Below are 11,049 nucleotides of genomic sequence, written 5' to 3'. Positions count from 1 at the left end.
TTGAGACGCAGGGCTACCTTTCCGTGGAGCGATTTTTCCATACAAAGGCGCTCCTCGTATGTTTACGAGCGCGTTTTGCTCGTAGTCTTGCTAACTCAGTGAAAGCCCTAGAGGAATGCCATTTTAAACCTACTAATAAACGAACTAGAACAGGTACGGAAGACGCTCTTTACACGACTAAATTTTATTTACAAGAAATAATGCTCGACCGTGGCTGACCTTTGCAGTGCTACGAATCTGCCTAGCCCGAAACACCTGACACCTTAAATACAATTTGGTCTCGTTTCTCCCTGCTTCTTAGTGACAATAATTTTTGTATCAGACCTGGGCTCAGTTTGGCTGACTTCCATTCATCAAGCTTTTGGTCTCTGTGCTCGATTGCGTCCTTCTGACAAACGTACAATAGCACAATATTGTGGCACCTGGATGCCAACTTGCAAACGAAAGCTTTCGGGGTTTGCATAACATCCACGGGTGATGACCTCAAGTGGTAAAGAGCGACTCTGTGTTTTAGAATGTCGCCAATGCCGTCACAAGCGTTTTTGTCATGGCCTGGAGCAGAAAACAGCCACTTGCGGATTGTTGGGCACCTTGCCGTTTCAAACGCTTGATGTCGGAGATGTACACACGTCTGAGACGTACACACATTCGCGCAAAGAAGAGGTCGAAGGTCGCGTGGGCATGGGTGGGGCGCGCAAGGCCGCAGCCTCGTGGACCCTGCCTGACAAAAAAAGAAAAAAAAAACGCAGTGCGTCTCCCAGATAAAAATAAAAGATTGTCTCACTTAGCGTCTAAAGCAGGGGTCGAATCCGGAACTGAACAGAACCGTACAGAACAGTACCGTTTCGAACAGAACAGTTCCGAACAGTTCCGAACAGTTCCGAACAGAACCGTAAACATTTTTTTTTCTCCCCTTGAAAGAACCGGAACTGAACCGCAAAAATATGATGCGGTAACCGGTTCGCCAGACGGTAAAAACGCCTACCTCCCGCGCACCAGCTCGGAATCTTGCCGAATTCACAGAGCGGACTAATTGATGAACCGAAAAGTGGTGAGTCCATGCATCTCCTACAGCCTCACCTCCAAAAGGTTCACGACATCCCTGTACGTTTCTGTGACTCGAGGTGTAAAAAATAAATAAATAAAAAAAGATGTGCTGCACAACAGCTACACTTTGCATTATTGCCTCGGCTGCTTCCTTTCATTCAGCGTCGCATTGTGAAGGCGACGTAAATTTTAATAGTTCACAGTGACATCCACAAGCAACGCAGACCTCTAGCGACCGCGGTAAAGACTTTGGGTTATGGCCCAGCGCATAGGAGTAAGGAAACACAGGAGCGGGCTCTAGCCCTCTTTTTAACGGGAAGCACAGTGCCGGCCTGCGCATGGGACTCTGGGATACACGTATCCATGTGACCGCTTTCTTTTTCTTTTTTTCCCTTCGAAATTGGCGATAGCCTTTTGCAATGGGGTTATGTTGTACGGCATTTCCCAGCACTTTTCGATTCAGTAAAGGATGACTGCTGTGAACGCATGGCTCTTTGTACCTATCAAGTGTAGAGGCGAGGAAGTAAGAGGAAGGAAGGAGGAGCAAGCCATCGCCAAACCTGATATTACCTCTCACATGTAATACGCTGATTAGCATAGCACACGTAAACCGGTTCGAACCAATTAATATCGGTTCAAACGTTATTTGGTTGCGCTGAACCCGAACTCGAACCGAACCGATAACCTTGAACTGGAACTTGAACCGAACCCCAAAAAATAACGGTTCCGAGCCCTGGTCGAAAGTAGAGGCATGACGCCACCTTTCCAAATAATCAAGGAAATCGAAGATGGCATTTTTGGGAAAATTGAGACGCAACATTGGCGATTTTCGCCTACCATGTTGGATTCTCAAACAAATAACACAGAAACCAGTGGGCTGAGAAAAATTAACTCTATACAGCCCGAAAGCTATTTCAAGTCCTATTGAATGGCACTAAGCTCGATGTCCTCAGACGTTCCGTCATGAAGCAAATTGGTAACAAAGTTTTGCCTTTTTGAACGTTTATGCCAAGTTTGGCATTTTTTAACAGAGAATTTGTGGCCCCCAGAGTTCTGTGGGTGGCTGTCGACAGTGTCTACGGTGCAGCCCATAATCACAAAAAACTTCAAGTTCCTAGACGTAAAATCAGCGGCGCTAGATCCCGGTAAAGTCGGTCCAGAAGAAAGCGCGCTCAAGCAGCCTCAGACTTTCCTCCTCTCCCACGCGGAAACTGCGCCTCGCACGAGCGTCGCACGCGGCGCGATTTGCGTCGTTTGAGCTGTTCTCCAATATATTTTTTTTTTTCTGCACGAATTAAAAAGTACGACTTTCACACGTTGTTCGATTTAAAATGAAACTACCCTTCTATAGGTCTAGACTGCTGCCTCCTATTGAGTGCAGATATTCTGATGCCTGCACAGCTGTAAGCTGTTCTTCCGGGTAAAAGAAAGCTTGAAGACTGTGCATGCACGGTTGGGAGCATGCAGAGAATTGCGTGCACAGATACGGTTGGGAGAGAAGTTACTGTACATAAAGCACAGTGAGGCATGCCCCACCCAGGCCACGAGGAAGTGCTATTATAAGCTATTACCTTCTGTTCATGCAGCAAAATCGCCTATTTCCACAGAAAGACAGACAGTGGGCTTATTTTTCTGTTGTGGGTGAAGGGCACATGAGATCACAATAAATGATTTCCAAGAGGTGTTATGTCGCATTCTGACGTCATATGAGCCAATATGGTCAGCTGAAGCAGTAACATCAACAGAAAACATTTGCACATAACAGGATGTTAGTTTTTTCCCGTTCAAGGAAACATATGCCAGCAGATTTTGAGCATGCTATTGGACAAGGTGTGTCCTTAAAATCATGCGATTTGTTCACTTTCCAAACAAATTAAGTTATGCGAAAACAATCACAAATGTTGCTGAAGCTGTTACGAAACAGCGTCTGCAATTAATCTGTAGGACTGGGAAGAACAGTAGAATGAAAAATCTGTTCAAAGTATGATATAGCACCATACAGATGAGATGTGAATGAGCTGACGATTTTTGTTTCTTGCGTAAGAACAAATATACCTGTAGGTTCTCAAAATGGAAAAGCAGATTGTCGATTTTCACAGGAAGACAGCCACCTCAACTGACGAACAAGCTACATTACAGTATGGCGAAGAAAAAAAAATCTTGTTGAAAGAAAGATACGCATGCATGTAGATTTTTAATATGTTATAGTAGAGGATCTGTCATACCAATAGAGCACGATTTCTTTTACTTTCTAGACAAACTATATGTGAAAATACAATCTGAAAAAAAAAATCGTTTTTTTTTTTTTCTTGCAAGTGATCGGTGTCCACGAGTGTTCGGTTAAACGGTGAATATAGATTAGCTTGATATTTTCATGCGGAGCTAATTTCCGTACAACAGTTTACGAACATAAATAATCTAGGGATCCTCGAAGGATGCTAATTTTGCGGAAATTTATCGTAAGCTTGACCCAAAGTGTGCTCCAGTCTTGAGCTTTCGCCACGTCACGAGATTTATTCTCGTTCTGTATATGCGCTCGGGATGGTAGACCCACGCTTCCCCTCTAACACCGGGCAAGGAAAGCGCGGTAATGACGTATATGTAGATGTCAGAAGGAAGCTCGTACCAGACAACTTTTTCATCTTTGGGCCCAGATTAACGCGGCCCTGTTGTTCGAGAAAACGAAATGATGACAAAAACGTTTACATTATGTATACATATCCTCCACAAACTGCACACACTTTTTTTCAGCGATATTTAAGAGAGCCAAGCTGCACCACTGGCTGATTTTGGCAGGAATGGCCCAGACTGACAGTTACACAAGCAAATGAATGTCAACTTTGGAACAGATGAAGGAAAAAATATTTTAATATGCCTGACTATGAGTATTGTGTAACCAGCTTCCTTAATTTACTACTTTTCATAGCTAACATCTGTGACAGGTGTTATTTATTACCCTATAATGATTTTATTGCGAAAACCCACGAGAATGACCCGTCGTCACAATAACAAATTTCAATTGTATACAAAGTAATAACAGAATCATATTCTTACTTTTTCTGCAACCATGATGTGAATTACTTTGTTGAATTGCAGGCTTCAGCGAAAAATTTTAGCTCCTAGTCACATAGCATGTGATGCCAGTGTCTTTTACCCCAGCACATGTTATTCCATGAGCAGTTACCATCACGACCAATGAGTTTGCGTTGATGCACTTATGAACGCTAATTTCATGTGTGCCCATGAACGTACTGGAGTGTTAATTAAAAATATAGCTTGTAGCTGTGGAACACACTCATATTCAGTATGCCATGAGAACTAGGGGAGCATCTTTTAGTTAGATGTAAAATGCTCGGTAATTTGGCTAGTAGTTTTGTGCACTTCAGGCTTTTAGCAAAGAAGTAGCTGATAATCACACAGGACGAACAATTTGAGCTCTAAGCTTCTCAGAAAGGTAACATGAAAACGGTTAGGAGCCACTAAGGTTTATTTGAACAAGAACTTTCGTGAAGAGGCCGCACTTATTTAGGTTACACAAATAACTGCGACACAAGTATACATAACCAAGGGAAAAAATGATACAACAAAACAGGGTGTCCAGAGCCAAAAGAATACAATGCACCACATGAGCGACCGTCAAATGAGAAACTAGAAAGATAAACTGTGAGACATTCGGAGAATTTGTGTTAAAAAGAATTTGGTGGTGAAAACGGGGGCACAATTGTGTCTCTAGCTACGTAGATGGAACACATAGCTTTGCTTGCGCTGTGTGGGAAGACCCGAGTGACCTTATGGGCTCGAGAGAAAATGGAGCTAAGACTGCACACGGGGAGACAAATAATGAAGTAGCCTAGCAAGATGACAGATCATCTAGTAATCATCTAGCTAAGCTACTAGCTTGTGAGGAATTCCGATATTTTCAAAGCACAGGTGGTAACTTTTGTTGACAACATCCACTGTTTTCTTGACAACAGTTTCAATGTTGACTACATATTAATAAGTTTCAGTAAAGGATTTCGTAAGGTCTCTCACAGCCGCTTTGTGTTCAAGTTGTCCTTCCTTAAAATTCATCCTATTATCTTGTTCCAGAAGCAGTCTTTTCTGCTTGAACTCTCTCGGTTTTCTCCCCGTGCGTAACTCCGATTGAACTTGTGGAAACCTAAGTTCCCACAACCTCGGGGCGTCAGCCCGTCCGTTCCGTGCGCGAGGAAGCAAGCAGCACAACAGATTCAATCAAATATACCAGGTTTATTGACCTTCAGAACAGCTTGCATCCAGCAAAAAACCGCACAACGAAATGCCCCCTTTTCCAGCGGATCACCGCTTTTATCCCTGTGCGTGCGGTACGCCCCCCTGGAGCACGGCTGCCCTCTATCGTCGTAACCCGTGGCGCTCTCTTATCGCCCCCCCCCCCCTCCCTTACAGGGTCATGAGGTCGTCCGATAGGTCTAGTACGGCGTCGTCCATGGCTGAAGAGGGGGCAGGCGGCGGAGGAGGGGGAGGTCTGGTCTCCACCAGAAGTTCGGGTCTGAGCCGCCTGAGGGTGGACAGGGCTGTTGTCAAGTCGTTCGCTGTCCGGCGGCCTCCGTTCGGGCCTGGTGAAGTGGGCCCCGGCGGTGTGTCGGACGGTGCAGTTCGGGGACCAAGCAGAGCGGGCATAGGATCCGCTTCTCCTCCGCAGTGAGGGGCTGTAGGGGATCGGCCGGGTGGCGGTCGGTGAGCGTCAGACCGCGAAACGGAGCCGGCGTCTGTGTGGGGTCGTCCCCCCGGAGGGGCCTTGGCTGGTGAGCCCACCGTGTACGGGATGCCCAGGAAACCGGCTGTCCGTGGGACACAACTGTCCAAGTGGCCACAGAGTGGTGCTGGGGTGGACCCGGATCCGGGCGGCTTCCGCGGGAACGGGAGCGGGAAGGTGCACGGCGGGCGGAATGCTGCGGACGTCGTTGCATCTGAGCGGAGAAGTAAAGGGAAACGGTAAGAAGGCGGCCTCAAACCGTGGGCGCCTGAGAAGGCGTCCCCCCAAAACAGATAGCGGAAAACTGTGGAACAGAAATCACACTAATAAAGCACTATATCACAAGCACTATGCTTAGCGATGGAGATAGTGGCAGCTACATGCGCCGCCTGCGGTGACGCAAGTTGTAGCGGCTGGACGCAGGTCCAGGAACGGGATGCGGGTCCAGGTCCTGGAGGGAGGCAGGTTGCGAATCGGGCTCCTCTCCATCAGGGTCTCGGAGGTGGTAAGACTTCAGGTCCGAGATGTGAACTGGCGCAGTTTCTTCGCCGGTGTCGCAGCGACGAAGCCTGTAAGTGAGGCCGGTCCCTGTAAGTGAAGCCTGTAAGGGGCCATCCCACCTATCTGCCAGTGAAGCTGCAAAGCCTCGTGACGCATCACTGAGCGGGTGAGTCCGTCGAAGGACGAGGTCACCGACGCTGTAGGTGAGGTTCCGACCTCCACGGTTGTACTGGCGAGCCTGGTCCAACCTTGCGACGTCCAGGTTCTCCAGAGCCGTCCGGGCTGCATCGTCCAGTCGACTCCGGAGGTCCTCAGCAAACCTTGAATAAGGAGGCCGGGTAGCACCATCCCGGAGGCCCAGAGCGTTCTCCACTGGAAAAGGGGCCTCTCGTCCCCAGTTCAGGAACGCCGGGTTGAAGCCTGTGGATCTGTTAACCGTCGCCCGTGTAGCGAACGCCAGTTCAGCCAAGCGAAGATCCCAATCACGGTGGTGCTGGCTAGTAAAAGCAACCAACATCATTTCCAGGTTCCGATTAACACGTTCGGTAATGTTAGCCTGGGGGTGATACGGGGAAGTCTTCTTATGCTGAATGCCTAAGACAGCGCAAGAATCCGGGAACACCTTACTTGTAAAGTAGGTTGCGTTGTCGGTAATCAGCTGTGCGGGAAACCCGAACCGGCAAAAGGTGTCGAGTAGTTTTTCCCACACTCTCTGGGAAGTCAGCGTCCTGAGAGGAAACAGCTCAACCCATTTCGTGAAATGATCAGTAACCACGAACAAATACTGGTTACTTCTAGGACTACGGGGAAATGGTCCCATCACATCACAAGCAACTATCTGCCAGGGTCTATTGCTCTGAATAGGCTGTAAGCGCCCAGGGGGTAAACCACCAAGAGGTTTCGCTCTCTGGCATACGGGACAAGTACGAACATACTTTGTTACACCCTGCCTCATTCCTGGCCATGTCGCAACACGACACAACTTTTCATAAGTTTTCCTGCCGCTGCTGTGACCTGCCAAGGCAGAGTCATGAAAGTAACATATGAAAGACTTACGCAACTTCCGTGGCACTACGACTCTGAACGGGGATGAGCCGTCGTCCTCATCCGCCTGGGGTATGTGTCTGAACAGGATGCCATCCTCGCCCAGCAGATAGGAGTCGTGCCGTCCGTCAGTCGTTCCGGTGTCCGCCGAGTCTTGCTCAGCTATCCACTGCGACACCCTCTGACAAAGGCCGTCCGCTCTCTGAGCGTTTAGGAGCTGCTCTCTGCTCACGACCGTGCCCCAAGACAAAGATACGTCTCGTGCCACCTGTGCTGCTGCCAGAAGTTGAGAAGGCGCCTCGGTGCCTTCCTCTTCCCCCCCCCCCCCCGGTAGAGGCGCGCGGGACAGTGCGTCTGCTACCACGTTCGCTGAGCCCAGCCTGTACTCCACGTTGAAAGAGTAGCCTTGTAGCGTCAGGGCCCACCTGGCAAGTCGACCAGACGGGTTATGGGGCCGCTGCAGCCAAGAAAGTGCCTGGTGGTCAGTCTGGACAGTGAAGGTACTGCCGTCCAGGTAAAGGACGAACTTCCTTAAAGCGAAGATGATCGCCAAGCACGCCTTTTCCGTCACGGAGTAGTTCCGTTCTGCCGGATTCAGCGTGCGACTTGCAAAAGCCACTGGACAAAGAGTAGCGTCATGCTCCTGCAAGAGAACTGTGCCAACACCATAATCGATTGCATCTGTTTGCACAACAAATGGTTTGTTGAGGTCGGGCTGATAAAGACTAGCCGTATCTGCGATTGCTTGTGATAGAGCTCGAAATGATCTTTCCTGCTGTTCTCCCCAATTCCAGCGCGTGTCCTTGCGCAACAACTGGTTAAGCGGCTGCGCTAGCTCGGCACAATTAGGAATGAATTGTCTGTAAAAACCAACCATACCTAGGAAGCGCTGCAAGGCTATGACGTTACCGGGAACCGGAAACTTCGTGATCGCCTTTAGCTTGTCGTCGTTAGGACGGATGCTACCTCCGTCCACCACAAAGCCGAGAAGGCTGATCGTAGACGATGCCAGCTGCACCTTGCGGGGGTTGATTGTTATGCCCGCTTCGTTCATCCTTGCAAGGACGATTGACAGGTGTTCCAAGTGTTCCTGAAAATTTCTAGAAAACACTACGACATCATCCATGTATGCCATTGCGAAATTGTACTTCGCATCTCCCAACACTGTATCCATCAACCGCTGGAAACTGGCGGGTGAACTAGACAGTCCGAAAGGCATTCGTACAAATTCAAACAAACCTCTATGACACGTAAAGGCTGTTTTTGGGACATCCTCCGGGGCAACTTGGATTTGCAAAAATCATCTACTACAATCGAGCGTTGAGAACACAGTTGCATTACCCAGGGAATACAAGATTGACTCAATGGACGGGAAGGGGTAAGAGTCCCTTACAGTTACTGCGTTAAGTCGACGGTAGTCGACGCATAACCTAGCCGTACCATCACGTTTCGGAGCCAGAACAACAGGAAATGCCCAAGGACTCTGGGACCTTCGAACTGCACCGGTTTGGAGCATTTCGTTAAGAGCAGCGTCTAATAAAGTACGCTTATGCACACTCAATGGTCTCGGATTACAGCGCCATGGTCTAGCGTTACCGGTGTCTATGCTATGCTGTAACACAGACGACTTACCCGGTTTTTCGGTAAAGATTCCGTCAAACTGCCGCAGTACTTGTTCAAGCTGACAGCGTTGCTCCTCGGGACCATGGAAGGACCCCAAGACAGTCGGCAGCCCAGACGTTTCAACGGACGCTGCCACAGCTTGCTGTGCTGTGCAGTGTTCCCGTGCTGCGGCGAAGCGGAAAAATCCCGACGAGCCGTGGTACACGTATCCTCCATTGGGCAGGTCCAGCACCAACTTCTGCCGGATGATGAAGTCTCTGCCCAGGATAACAGGAACTGCCAGGCCAGGAATGTGCACGAAGCGCTGCTTTCGTCGTCTCCCATCCAAACGTACCCAGAGCACAACTGCAGCCTGTGCTGGAACGGAGTCATTGGAAGCAAGACGAAGAGTGACATCTGTGGATTGCAATTCCACATGCCGTGATACGCAATGCTCGTAAACACTATCCCCGATAAGGGAAAGCGTATAGCTCCCGTGTCGATAGGGCGATGTAATCTTTACCCAAAATTCGAACGGCGATGTTTGGTTCCTTATCCTCGATGTAATCTCGGACAGAAAAAGCAAGAGGAGCCAAAGCATCTCTTTGCGTTATCTTACCGATAGTAACCATCTGCTCGCTTTCTTCGCAACTTGCCGACGTCGTTGAGCGAGCATTCATGGACGCCGGCTGCGACCGTTTCCCGATGGCACATTACGGGTGTTCGGTCTTTGTCGCGGGCATTCCCGACGAAAATGGTCAGGGCTGCCTCAACTCCAACAGCCGCTGGGCGCTCGTGGCTGCGGGGGCGCAGGATGATGCCGCTCCCGCTGCCGTGGGGCTTCGCTAGCTGAAAGGCCAGGTTGACCGCGACTTCAGGGCGGGACGGGTCTGTCAAGGCTCGTTCCTGCGGGGATCGTCCTCTGGTCATAGAGGAACGGATCTAGGGCTCGGTGGGATGACTCCGCATTGTATGAATTACGGGGGTTGTCACCCAAACCTGTCGCATGCAGGCGTTCGACCGAGGCGGCTCCTCCTGACCACGCGCAGCGCGGTTCCAACGCTAGCTCCGGGGGCGGAGGGGGCCGATATTCAAGCTCTGCCATGAGGTCGCCTTGTATTGAACGAGCCTGCTGGGCCAACGCCTCAAGGGTTTTAAAGCGATGGGCTCTTAAGTTGGGCCGGAAGCGCGGGTGGCACTGACGGATCGCCCGTGCAACGCGCTGCTCTTCCGTAGCAGTGGGATCCGCTCTGCTGTACAGATCCTCCAATGCCCGAACGAATTCAGATAAGCTTTCCTCAGGATGTTGAGTACGCTTATGTAATTCCTCTAGGACACGGTATTCGTAATCCGGGGGAAGAAATTCGTTTTTGAATCGCTCCTGGAAGTCCTGCAAGGACGTAAACTCCGATTGCAATCGAAGCCAGCGGGCGGCGTCTCCGACCAAAGCAACCTGCAGGATGCGTTAGATTAGGACTTCGTCCGAAATTCCCATACCTGTCTGATAGGCGGTAAGGTCATTCAGGAAATCGGCAACAGACTTCTTATCGGTGTAACCTGAGAAGGTAGGCACCGGTAAGTTGAGTCGCAGAGGTGCTTGTGCCTGCGGCGGCGAAACCGACCCGGCATCCAGGCGTTGAACCACCAACGAGCACAACTCCGTCATGCGTGACAGGAGTTCTGCCGTTGCGATGGCGTCTGACAGCGGCGTGGGCACCTTCGCCTTGTCAGCCATCACCTCCGAGGACTCGTCCACCGGGTGGGAGCTGAAAAACTCAAAGAAAAACACGCGCGCAAACACACACAAAAAAAAGAAACAGCAATGAAACACAAACAACTGAACCGCAAAATTAAACACTTACTATAAACTACGGAAGACGCGTGTAGCGTGTTCCCCGCCACGGAACAGACGAGCTCGAACCCCAAACGTTGGGCGCCAGTTGTGGAAACCTAAGTTCCCAAAACCTCGGAGCGTCAGCCCGTCCGTTCCGTGCGCGAGCAAGCAAGCAGCACAACAGATTCAATCAAACATACCAGGTTTATTGACCTTCAGAACAGCTTGCATCCAGCGAAAAACCGCACAACGAAATGCCCCCTTTTCCAGCGGATCACCGCTTTTA

General features: G+C 49.8%; 1 protein-coding gene across 1 annotated transcript; it reads right to left on the bottom strand.

The window, feature by feature from the left end:
• Positions 1 to 5,466: 5,466 nt before the first annotated feature.
• On the bottom strand, positions 5,467 to 10,664 carry LOC135373653 (uncharacterized). The gene is made up of 3 exons (XM_064606751.1): positions 10,427 to 10,664; positions 6,182 to 6,370; positions 5,467 to 5,996 (listed from the first exon to the last, which is right to left on the bottom strand). The coding sequence occupies exons 1-3, from the start codon at positions 10,662 to 10,664 to the stop codon at positions 5,467 to 5,469; spliced, it is 957 nt and encodes a 318-aa protein (XP_064462821.1).
• Positions 10,665 to 11,049: the final 385 nt, after the last annotated feature.

The sequence above is a fragment of the Ornithodoros turicata genome, unplaced genomic scaffold (genome assembly GCF_037126465.1).
Source record: "Ornithodoros turicata isolate Travis unplaced genomic scaffold, ASM3712646v1 Chromosome28, whole genome shotgun sequence".
Classification (NCBI taxonomy): Eukaryota; Metazoa; Arthropoda; class Arachnida; order Ixodida; family Argasidae; genus Ornithodoros; species Ornithodoros turicata.
Note: the sequence above shows the minus strand (reverse complement) of the source record. Positions and strands in the feature narration are given on the sequence as shown.

Coding starts and splice junctions, on each gene's coding strand:
- LOC135373653 (XM_064606751.1), bottom strand. CDS start 10,664: ATGGCTGACAAGGCGAAGGTGCCCACGCCGCTGTCAGACGCCATCGCA. Junction 6,371..10,426: donor CCTTACCGCCTATCAGACAG/GTATGGGAATTT, acceptor CTTCACTTACAG/GGACCGGCCTCACTTACAGG. Junction 5,997..6,181: donor GTCCAGCCGCTACAACTTGC/GTCACCGCAGGC, acceptor TTCTCCGCTCAG/ATGCAACGACGTCCGCAGCA.